Source organism: Eulemur rufifrons, chromosome 1 (genome assembly GCF_041146395.1).
Source record: "Eulemur rufifrons isolate Redbay chromosome 1, OSU_ERuf_1, whole genome shotgun sequence".
Classification (NCBI taxonomy): Eukaryota; Metazoa; Chordata; class Mammalia; order Primates; family Lemuridae; genus Eulemur; species Eulemur rufifrons.
The window spans coordinates 100,975,259-100,987,513 of record NC_090983.1 but is presented as its reverse complement, the minus strand read 5'-3'; the positions used below and the strand labels follow the sequence as shown (position 1 = coordinate 100,987,513).

The following is a 12,255-nucleotide window of genomic DNA, read 5'->3' as shown; positions in this document are numbered from 1 at the left end:
GGCTAAAGGAATACAGTATTTCATGCAAAATACTATCTTCGAGCAAAAAGAATCCTTGAGGTTATCCACATTAACCTCATTTTACAGGTTGAGAAAACATGTAGAGAAGTTGACTGCCTAATTTTGGTGAGTAGTTGAAAGCTGGAAGGCTAAGAATATGCTGTAAACTTTTGTGTATCCAGGAGTCTTCATATTTGGTAACAATAGAGGTGGGGACCAGGCACCACAAAGCCTAAAAACTATTGTTCTATGAAATTAGGAGTGGAATCTGTCATGGGATTAGAGTAAAAAAAGAAAAGCATTTAGGAATGAATATTTAGTGAATCAGAGCAATATGCTGTACTTAATGCAGCATAGAAGGTAAAGTAGGCACTTGATAAAATGGGCTGATTGTTTGAAACATTGAAGGTTTGTGTGGGAGAAAGGCATGATGAATTCAGTGTTTTAGGTGGATTTTTGTCTCAGCAATTTGGTTCTGTTGTATGTATTGAATAACCATAAGCAAATTATTTGCCCATTCTCTACCTCAGTTTTTCTCTCTCTCTCTCTCTCTTTTTTTTTTTGTTAAGAAAAAGAGATAGGGTCTTGCTTTGTTGCCCAGGCTGGAGTGCAGTGGTGCAGTCATAGTTCACTGCAGCCTTCTAGGCTCAAGAGATCCTCGTGCCTTAGCCTCTAGAGTAACTGGGACTACAGGTACGTTCCACTGTGCCCAGATAATTAAAAAAAATTTTTTTTTTTCGTAGAGACAGGGTCTCGCTATGTTGTCCAGATTGGTCTCAAGCACCTGGGCTCAAACGATCCTCCCACCTTGGCCTCCCAAAGTGCTGGGATTATTGGCATGAACCACAGGCCAGTTTCTCTCTCCTGCCCCTCTCCCTTCTCAACCCCTCTGTCCTCCTCCCTGTCCCTCTGCTCCAGATATGAGATCAATATGTTTTGGGGACAAACCTAATTTCTAGTTTAAGTTGTGGTGTTTTACTAATATACTTCAAGTAAATACTGTAGTGAGTACAAATCACAGTAATTATTGCTATGAAGGATGAAACTCTTATTTTTTTTCTCTGCATTTGGTTATAAATCTAAATCCTTGAAGATTAGTCTTGAGTGAAGCCCAAAGTATAGTTTTAATGACTTTTGAGGGATGGTTTTTCCTATCTGGGTCACCGATTTTTCAGTCTCACGTGACAACTCATATTCGAGAAAGCTGTTATGTGATTATTGCTGAAAGCTGTTGGCAACCCATGTTGAAGGAGAATTAGGAGGTCCAGGTACTTTGCCCTTACTCTGCCACTCTACTGGTTGTCTTGGGCTGCCACAACAAAGTTCCACAGACTGGGGGACTTAAACGATAGAAATGGATTTTCTCACATTTCTGGAGGGCAAGAACCTGAAATGAAGATATGAACAGGGTTGGTTCCTGGTGAGGCCTCTTTCCTTAGCTTGCAGGTAGCTATCTTCTTTTTTTTTTTTTTTTTTTTTTTTTTTTTTGAGACAGAGTCTCACTCTGTTGCCCAGGCTAGAGTGAGTGCCGTGGCGTTAGCCTAGCTCACAGCAACCTCAAACTCCTGGGCTCAAGCGATCCTCCTGCCTCAGCCTCCCGAGTAGCTGGGACTACAGGCATGTGCCACCATGCCCGGCTCATTTTTTCTATATATATTTTTAGCTGTCCATATAATTTCTTTCTATTTTTAGTAGAGGTGGGGTCTCGCTCTTGCTCAGGCTGGTCTCGAACTCCTGAGCTCAAACGATCCGCCCACCTCGGCCTCCCAGAGTGCTAGGATTACAGGCGTGAGCCACCGCGCCCGGCCGCTATCTTCTTTCTGTGTCCTCGTATGGTCATCTCTGTCTGTGTTGTCTGTGCCCTGATCTCTTCTTTAAAAAGTACCAATCAGATTGTGTTAGGGCCCTAAATCCAAATACAGTCATGTTCTGAGGTACTAGAGATTAGGACTTCAGCATATGAATTTGGGGGGCGGGGGACACAATTCAGTCCCTAACAGCCACCAAGGGGCTCTGTTGTGACTTTGGCCAAGTAATTTAATGGTTTGCAGGATGTGAAGCTGCAGTTTGAAAGGTATATGTGAAGTCTGGTCACTGTATTGTGAGGAGGTTTGTTTTTGGTTTATTTTAATCCTGGTTGTTGATTTGAAATATAATTATTTTTATTCATGCTTGACCTTTATTTCTGGAACACAAGTAGTACCTGACCGACCATTCATGGAAAAGTTAAAGGCTTTTTTTAAAAAGTTTTACTCAACAGATCTGTAAATGGGAAGATATTTTTTCCCTGTCCTCTATAACGTCTTAAATGAAGGATTAATACTTTTTCTGTCTCTAACATATACATTATTCAAAAGAGTGCTAGTAACGACTGTTTTGCATTTGACTTCAGGCATTTTCCTCATATTTGTACGGTAGATCCTTGATATGGCTGTAGGTTAGTACTTTGTATCTGTGTACCCACCACCCAGCTTCAACAGCCATCAACTTTGTTGTTTCATCTGTTGTCCATTTAAAAAGTTTTCCCATTGCAATGTACTGCTTCATTTTTTTAATTGACATAAAATTCATATAACAGAAAATTCATTGTTTTAACCATTTTAAACTGTACAATTCAGTGGCATTTAGTATATTTGCAGTGTTTCACAGCCACGACTTCTAGTTCCAAAATATTATCCCAGAAGGAAGCCCCATGCCCATTAAGCACCTACTCTCCTTTCCTCTCATTTCCCAGACCCTCACAACCACTTATCTCTTAGCTTTCTGTCTCTACGTATTGGCATATTCTGGATTTTTCATACAAATGGAATCATACAACATGTGATTTTTTTTGAAGCTGACTTTTTTCATTTAGCATATGTTTTTGGTATTCATCCATATTGTAGTTTGTATCAATACTTTATTCCTTTTTTTGGCTGAATAATATTTAAGCACCTTTTGATGTGTAAAAATCTTTATTATTCTCATTTGATGTCAGTACTGTTAGAAACTATAGCCTGTGGTCTCGGCCACTTGGGAGTATCGCTTGAGCCCAGGAGTTTGAGGCTGCAGTGAGCTATGTGATTGAGCCACTCACTGTACTACTGCTTAGGTGACAGAGTGAGACCACGCTGCTAAAAAAAATTAGAATAATTTTGTTCTGATAAAAGTATACATTTGATGATTTTAAAGTGAAAAAAATAATAATTTAAAACTATGCTTTTGAAAACTGTATCCTTTTAGAATTAGTGGCCTAGACATCTGAATTGAAGCTGTTAATTGACATCTGGATACTGAAGCTTACTGGATTCATGGGATAGATTTCTCCACCAGCTTCATTGAGTCAACTGCTTAGTGCTTTTTGTGCACTCTAATTCACATTCAGTTCTAAGAAATAGAATGTTTCTCATCTCATTACAAATTAACATTTGTTAGGGACCTTCTGGAATTGCTCCAGAGGGGTGGAAATAATACATGTTAAATGCATATTTTAATGTATTATTTGTTTTTGGTGTGTATGAGTCAGGATTTCTTTTCCCTCCACCCACTCATCTCCTCCTCATTATTGTTATTATTATAACATTATTATTATTATTTAATGGTTTCAGGAGGGGCCAGACTGACAAGGATGAAATAGTATTAAGAATATTTTCGGCCGGGCGCGGTGGCTCACGCCTGTAATCCTAGCACTCTGGGAGGCCGAGGCGGGTGGATCGCTGGAGGTCAGGAGTTCGAGACCAGCCTGAGCAAGAGCGAGACCCCATCTCTACTAAAAATAGAAAGAAATTATATGGACAACTAAAAATATATATAGAAAAAATGAGCCGGGCATGGTGGCGCATGCCTGTAGTCCCAGCTACTTGGGAGGCTGAGGCAGGAGGATCGCTTGAGCCCAGGAGTTTGAGGTTGCTGTGAGCTAGGCTGACGCCACGGCACTCACTCTAGCCCGGGCAACAGAGCGAGACTCTGTCTCAAAAAAAAAAAAAAAAAAGAATATTTTCATCCAAAGGAAATTTTTTCAGGCCCTTTATTTAGTGTCCTAAGAGTGAGATAAGGCAAGTTTAAGCATACAGAAAAATGATGGAGATTACAATCTTTCCTTCTTTTGAAATAAAAGTAACTGTGGAAATGCGTCTAACTTCTATCCTTTGTGTGCTTTTAATGGTCTGATTTTTTAGTCTATATATATATATATATATATATATATTTAAAAATGAAGGGGTAGGGGGGTGTGAGGAGGGGTGTTCAGTTGCCCTGTTTTTTTTTTGTTGTTGTTGTTGAGACGGTCTCACTCTGTCGCCCTTGGTGGAGTGCAGTGGCATCATTGTAGCTCACTGCAACCTCCAATTCCTGGGCTCTAAGCGATCCTTGATCCTTCTGCCTCAGCCTCCCCAGCAGCTGGGACTACAGGCAACGCCCAGCTGGGGTGTTTTTGTTTTTTTTTTTTCCTTCTTCTTTTTGGTAGAGATGGGGTCTCACTCTTGCTCAGGCTAGTCTCAAACTGCTCAGCTCAAGCAATCCGCCTGCCTTGGCCTCCAAGAGTGCTAGGATTACAGGCTTCTGCGCCTGGCCTGATTTTTAACATATGCTTAAAATTTATTTTAAAATCATTCATATTTGTATTATTGGCACATAAGTTTAAGTGTAGAACATTGAAGTTGAAAAACTCTAGGGTCTTAACATTTTTGTGTTCAGATAATAGTTTAATGTTGCTTTTATACATATATAAATACACATACAATAAGTTTATGTGTTGGTTACTTTATTGCCAAACTTAGATATATGTACTTCTTGCGTTCATTATAAATATGAAATAGGGTAGTTTATTTCACTTTCTGCACTATTCCTAGGAAGTTCAAAAGGACAAAAGTCAGGTTTTAAAACTTTCAGTGAATCTTGTATAAAATAGGGTAAGATAAACTTAAAAGCTTGTTTTACTTATCGAGCCTCTAAATGAAATTTTAATTTAAAACATGTGAACAGTTTCCAATGATTCTACCTTTTCTTCCCAAACATACATAGATACCCACCCACTCACGCCCCCCACCTCCAAGCTATTATAAATTGGTCTTTTTTTCTTCCTTCAGGCTGAATCTTACAACAAATGCCTATTGGCACTCATTCTGCAAAGTAGTCTTTTTTAAGTATATAATTGGTTTCTGCCATTAATCTGTATACATACAGTCATATGCCAGACATTTCTGTTAATGTCAGACCATATATATGATGGTGGTCCTATAAGATTATCATATCATATTTTTACCGTACCTTTTCTATGTTTACATAGAGAAATACTTAACCATTGTGTTACAGTTGCCTTCAGTATTCAGTATAGTAACATGCTGTACAAGTTTGTAGTGTAGGAGCGATAAGCTATACCATACAGCATAGGTGTGTAGTAGGCTATACAATCTAGGTTTCTGTAAGTACATTCTGTGATGTTTATACAATGAAATTGCCTAACAATGCATTTCTCAGAATGTATCCCTGTCACTAAGCAAGTCATGGCTGGTAATTCATTTTGTAAGTAGATGTATCATTTCTAGCTTTCAATCTGTCTACTTACAAAATGTTGGAAAAGGGAAGAAAAGTGTAAAAAGTGTTCATTTAAAAATGTTTTCAGGCAATACTGCAGTGCTGATATTTGTAATGAAAGTATTTTTTATTTATTGTAGTGTCCTAGAAGGAAAACATCACCATGGCTACAGAAATTGGTTCTCCTCCTCGTTTTTTCCACATGCCAAGGTTTCAACACCAGGCACCTCGACAGCTGTTTTATAAGCGACCTGATTTTGCACAGCAGCAAGCAATGCAACAGCTTACCTTTGATGGAAAACGAATGAGAAAAGCTGTAAACCGAAAAACCATAGACTACAATCCATCTGTAATTAAGTATTTGGAGGTAAGTCCAATTAATGTTCTTCAGATGATCAAACTTCCGTTATTTAAAAAGAAGAAAGGTTTCTAAATGTAGGGTAATAAGTATACCTGTGTTTCTTGAACTAGTGGGATGAAGTGGAATTTCAAATGAGGGCATTTAAGGAAGACCTTAAACCACCAGTACTTTTCTTTACTCTGTGCATGAACCATCTTCTAAAAAGTTATTAACATAAGGCTCCATTTTAGAAATACGATTTGTTCTAAAGGTTCACAGCAAATTAGAAGAGAGAACTTTAATGGCTAGGCCAACCTTAAAACACTAAACCCACAGTGTATATGAAATAACAAGAGACTACCAACCTAGGAATATTTCTGTGAGAAACATACATTTAGAACCAAAACTTTGGGTGTCAGAGACACTGGCATGGGGAATATGGATTCTCCCACTTCCAAGCCCTGGTGATAGATAGCGCTTATGATCAGGAAGAGGGCTCTACTTGAGGGTTGAGCACCTACTACAGTCCCACAGGGTGAAAGCAATGCTGAGATACTAAGTAAAGGCAGGGAAGAGGTCTGTTGCAAGTCTTCCCCCCTTTGAGCTCGTTCTTTCTTTCCTTCCCTTCCTTCTCCCCTTCCCCTCTTTCTTTCCTTTCTTTTCTTATTTATTTATTTATTTATTTATTTTTTAGATAGAGTCTACCTCTGTCACCTGGGCTAGAGTGCCATGGCATCATCATAGCTAACTGCAGCTTCCAACTCCTGGGCTCAAGTGATCCTCATGCCTGAGCCTCCAGGGTTGCTGGGACTACAGGCATGTGCCATGATGCCTGGCTAATTTTTTCTATTTTTACTAGAGATGGGGTCTTGCTCTTGCTCAGGCTGGTCTCAAACTCCTGACCTCAAGCATTTCTTCCTCCTCAGCCTCCCAGAGTGCTAGGATTACAGGTGTGAGCCAGGGCATCCAGCCTCTGTCTTTCTTGATGGGATCTTGCTCTGTCCCCCAGGTTGAAGTTCAGTGGCACGATTCCAGTTCACTGTATTTTTGAACTTCTAGGCTCCGGTGATCCTTCCGCCTCAGCCTCTTAAGTAGCTGAGATTACAGGTGTGGGATACCACGCCCAACTAATTTTTCTTATTTATTGTAGAGATGGGGTCTCCTATGTTGCCTAGACTGGTCTGGAACTCCTGAGCTCAAATGATCCCCCTTCTTAGCCTCCCAAAGTGCTAGGATAACCTAGGAAATTACCCAATCACAGAGGCTAATTCTTAGGTTAAAACAAGTAAAGAATTTAAGGCTGGGTATGGTGGGTCACACTTATAAATCCATAGTGAGCAACATACTGAGATCCCGTCTTTACAAAAAAAAAAAGTAAAAAATTAGCTGGGCATGGTGGTGCACAGCTTTAGTCCCAGCTACTCAGGAGGCTGAGGTGGGAAGATCACTTAAGCCTAGGAATTTGATGTTACATTGAGCTATGATTATGCCATTGCACTCCAGCTTGGGCAACAGAGTGAGACCCTCTCTCTAAATTAAAAAAAAAAAAAAGAAAGAAAAACCACAAGCAAGATAGGAAGAATTGTTTTGTGCTGAGGGCTTTGGCTGAATAGAGGATGTCGGTCTACTTCCTAGCCTGTTTTAAGTTAACATCAGTCAGCATGTGTTAGGGTGCACAGCATCTTGATTGAGTGGGTGGAGGCTAATGTGAGTAAAATGAAGAGGGAAGTTCTAAGCAACGTCAGTAAGGTAAAAGGGGAAATCTCTTTAAGATGCGCACTAATATCTATATTTTAGGGCATAACTTTTTTTTTTTTTTTTTTTTTTAATTTTTTGCCCTCTCAACCCAGCTTTTCCTGACTCTGGGAAGAACTGGGAAGAGAGGGGAATAACATTTTTTTATCCTGTTTTCTCCCCATTTAATATAGTTTATATTTTGTTAATAATTAATTTCAAATTGAGTATAATTAGACCAATTTATTAATTGATCTATTTATTTTTTAACAGAACAGAATATGGCAAAGAGATCAGAGAGACATGCGGGCAATTCAGCCTGATGCAGGTTATTATAATGATGTAAGTATAAGAATTGTTATACTAGTTTAATAAAAACCTTTGTTTGTACATGTATGCCTCAATATATGTGACCTCAAGTTAAAAAGTTTTTAAAAAACATTAAATTTCTTCTCATTTTAATCTTTTTTCTTTCTTTTTATTTTACTTGATTTAGTTGTTAGAATAACTTTCAATAAAAATGATCCTTCTTATATTCTTATATAAACTATGGATTATATTTTCTTTGAATTTAAATTTTCCTTTTCATCTAATCATGGACGAACTTTTGGTGCTTAAAGCAATGTCCAACAAATGGTTGGACTCCCTAAAGTCTTGTAATAGGAAAGTTAATTTTAAAGTTGGTGTAATGTGAACATGTTTAATTGTGTTGACTTTGAGAAGTAGTTAGGGAAATCTGGTACTTAATCTGATACTTGATTTTATTCTTTGTTTAGTAATAATGGATATTTAACTTATCTGTATTTCACTTCTTCTTCTTCATTTAATGAATATAGACTAATTATAATCCATTATAATAGTTCTTTTTGAAAGTCTTGTGTAGTCCCAAATTTACCTTTAAATGTTGAAGTGATATTACCTTGCCATGTCCCAGGTTTCTGCTCTGTGTGTAATCAGATGCTGTAAGAACCCAATTTTGGTTTTTTATAGCTGGTCCCACCCATCGGAATGTTGAATAATCCTATGAATGCGGTAACAACAAAATTTGTTCGGACATCAACAAATAAAGTAAAGTGTCCCGTATTTGTTGTTAGGGTAAGTATTCTGTTGTTGTGAGAAAATTAGTCCTGAGCTAGTTAGTCTGCAAATATATTTGATAGAATAAAGAAAAATTAAACATTATTTTAAATGTATATCTGCAGTAATAATTAGTTTATTACTAATAATTTTATTTTGGTATACTCATTTATCTACTAAATATCTTATTTAATACATTTAGTAAGATACTACTTTTGGGTGGTTTTTGTTAATTTTGCCTCCATAGAATAGAATTCTTTCTGAATCATAGATACACATTAGTGCAGGTCTTGGACTTGCCCTTGAATGGGAACACTTTTGTTACTGTTTAGAAAGTAGCACTGGCCACATGTGGTGGCTCACACCTGTAATCCTAGCACTTTGGGAGGCCAGCATGGGAGGATCGCTTGAGCCCAGGAGTTTGAGGTTGCAGGAGTGGGATGACGCCAATGCACTCTAGCCTGGACAACAGAGCAAGACCCTTCTCAAAAAAAAAAAAAAAAAAAAGGCAGCATCCCAAAATGAATGAAAAGTTCTTAGGTGTGTTACTAGGAAGGAAAATACCTGAGGAAAGCTGAAGAACTATGTTGTACCATAATTGTCAGCTCCATGAAGGCACATAGTAGGCATTTCATACATTTTCACTGAGATTTTAAAAATAAAAATTTTTAATAAATAGAACATTCACATGTTTTAAAAATTTAAAATTTGAAGGGATTTATGATAAAAAAAAAATCTTCCCATCTCTATTTCCTAGATATCCAGTTAATATTCCCATAGATGCTAGTGTAATCATTTTCTTTGTGTTTTTATTATTCCAGTTCCTAAGGATGCAGTTGTTGGTTAATAGCATCCAGAGGTGTAGGATGGTTTAATAGTCAAAAGTGGAGCAAATAACAATTGAAAAAAAAAAATGGAGGCCGGGCGCGGTGGCTCACGCCTGTAATCCTAGCACTCTGGGAGGCCGAGGCGGGTGGATCGCTCAAGGTCAGGAGTTCGAGACCAGCCTGAGCGAGACCCCGTCTCTACTAAAAAATAGAAAGACATTATATGGACAACTAAAAATCTATATAGAAAAAATTAGCCGGGCATAGTGGCGCATGCCTGTAGTCCCAGCTACTCGGGAGGCTGAGGCAGTAGGATCGCTTAAGCCGAGGAGTTTGAGGTTGCTGTGAGCTAAGCTGACGCCACAGCACTCACTCTAGCCTGGGCAACAAAGTGAGACTCTGTCTCAACAAAAAAAAAAAAAAAGAAAAGGAAAAAAAAATGGAGACAGAGTAAAGGCAATCATGGTAAACATTAGTGGCACATTAGCAAAATAAACAGGTCTTCTGATGCTAGAAGGTTGTGATAGACAACAGGGAGAACTGAGGAGGGCTGGGAGAAAGAGATGCCAGCCTGAGGTCCTTAGAAGTCTTTGTAGTTAGTCTTAGGCCTCCTATTTGCCCCAGAGGCTTTAAACAGTAGAAACATCAGTAAAGAAACACTGTCGTGTTGAGTAGAGCCAACCAGTGTGTAGTATAATTTTTCTAATCAGGGAATTTGGAAAAGGATGTAATGCACAGCTAATTTAATATCCTCTTAGCATAACACAGAAAACCTTTTTGAAATGAATAAAATCCAAACATCTGGTATTTTATTAGGTGGGTAAATTTTCTCATTTGGGGATCAAGCTGTAAGGTCTTAGGAAAAATTTGCACATAGTAGAGACATAGTCCAAATGTAAGGGTATTGAATAAACTGTGGGTTCTTTGTTGATAGTTTGGTAGCTTTCATTGTTAACTGGGTTGGGATCGCTAGTAAATAACAGAAACTAGGAAAGTAGGAGGCTTTTATTTGTAGCAGTGAAAATCATGACCTATGGGTAAGCAATGAAAAGCCAAATTGTCACATATATATATGTAATTTACCAATAGTCTTCATGTTATATACCTCACCTTGCTGTTCCTGTAAGCACACTGGTATTTTTCAACTTTGTGAGAGTTTTTATTTTGGAAAGTAGGATTGTTGTATTGGCATTTTGTGTATTTACATCTTCTAAGGAAAATGAGTTGTGTGTTCTATCATAGAAACTTGAAAATAAAAAATAAGAAAAAATATGTTGTGTTTTGTATTGACCAGCACATAATGTCACAGATTTCTTCAATATGCAAATTGTGACATTAAAATATTGATGTAAAAATTATTTTAAATGAAAAAAAGAGTTTTAAGTGCAAAATAAAATTATCACTGTAGTGATTCCCCAAAAATACTATATCTATTGTGTATTAATAAAATTAAAATTTTAAAAATTGGTATAATGTTAATTAATCATGGCTGTGTTGTATTATGTTTTTTTGAAAGTAAATCAATATAAAACTTGTCACTCCTTGGTACTTTGAATGGAGGAGAGCTTACAATGATTTTTAAAGTACATTTAGTTGCAGGAAAAGTTTGATAGCCTCAATGTCCTTAAATTGGTATTTTATTGTTATTAAGTCTTTGAGTTATTCTGGTTACTGACTACCTTATTTATGTTAGTCTACCATGTAGCCTAGGAAAATGAGGTTTTTGCATATTTTGTTTTGACATGCTTTCTAGAGTGCATAGGTGTGTGTACTTATAATGTACTTATTTTTAATTTAACTAATAAGCCAAAATGATAGAGCTTTCTCTGCACACAGGAAAAGAATTTAATAAGTTATTTTCTGACAAATCCTTGCTTATAAAGCTAAGCTGCACTTAAGTGAAAGTCAGTACTAAATCTTATCTATTGATTTCAGTTTATTTTTATAAATAAAGACTTTCTCAGTGTTTTCAAAATTAGTGAAATGGAAATATTTGTGCCCTTGTATAACCTCTCTTTGTTCCTCTCCCAGTGGACTCCAGAAGGAAGACGGTTGGTTACTGGAGCTTCTAGTGGAGAGTTCACCTTGTGGAATGGACTCACTTTCAATTTTGAAACAATATTACAGGTAACAGTAATCATCAGATGGTAGTGTCATCCTGTGATAGTGTAAAGAACTTGATATGTAGTCACTTCATTGGCATTGTTAAACTTAAAATTGTACAGACCATTACTGTGAGTTAATAATTGCGCCTGTAAGCCTCCCATGTTGTATTCTTTGAAGCAGTATCTTACAGATGTTTTCTGTTTTCACAGGCTCACGACAGCCCAGTGAGGGCCATGACTTGGTCACATAATGACATGTGGATGTTGACAGCAGACCACGGAGGATATGTGAAATATTGGCAGTCGAACATGAACAACGTCAAGATGTTCCAGGCACATAAGGAGGCGATTAGAGAGGCCAGGTTTATACACAATATACCATTTTCTGTAGTCCCTATTGTCATGGTTAAATTATTCTCTAAGTGTATTCTGGGTGCAGAGATGCATGGGCTCTGTCAGATTCTGGGAAACTTTCTGCACCCTATAAACACAATATTTTCCTTTGTTTTCACACATTCACCATTTTGCTGGCACCTTTCTGAAGTAGTGTTATCCCAGTATCAGCCTTTGCAATATGTTAGAGATGTATTGTCTGCCGCATTATGCACTGGTTTTCTCTTTTTATTTATGGCTAATGTGTATACGTTATTTTTTATTA

The 12,255-nt window shown here is 37.5% G+C and overlaps 1 protein-coding gene across 5 annotated transcripts in view; it reads left to right on the top strand.

The window, feature by feature from the left end:
- Window positions 1–12,255, top strand: part of WDR33 (WD repeat domain 33) — a 93,796-nt gene that overhangs the window by 24,401 nt on the left and 57,140 nt on the right. For all 5 annotated transcript variants that reach the window (XM_069464381.1, XM_069464467.1, XM_069464586.1 and 2 more), the window contains exons 2-6: window positions 5,655–5,881; window positions 7,862–7,930; window positions 8,579–8,683; window positions 11,524–11,619; window positions 11,808–11,959. In XM_069464381.1, coding sequence (XP_069320482.1) covers window positions 5,678–5,881; window positions 7,862–7,930; window positions 8,579–8,683; window positions 11,524–11,619; window positions 11,808–11,959 — 626 coding nt within the window. In that variant the 5' untranslated portion in view covers window positions 5,655–5,677. The remainder of the gene's footprint in view (window positions 1–5,654; window positions 5,882–7,861; window positions 7,931–8,578; window positions 8,684–11,523; window positions 11,620–11,807; window positions 11,960–12,255) is intronic.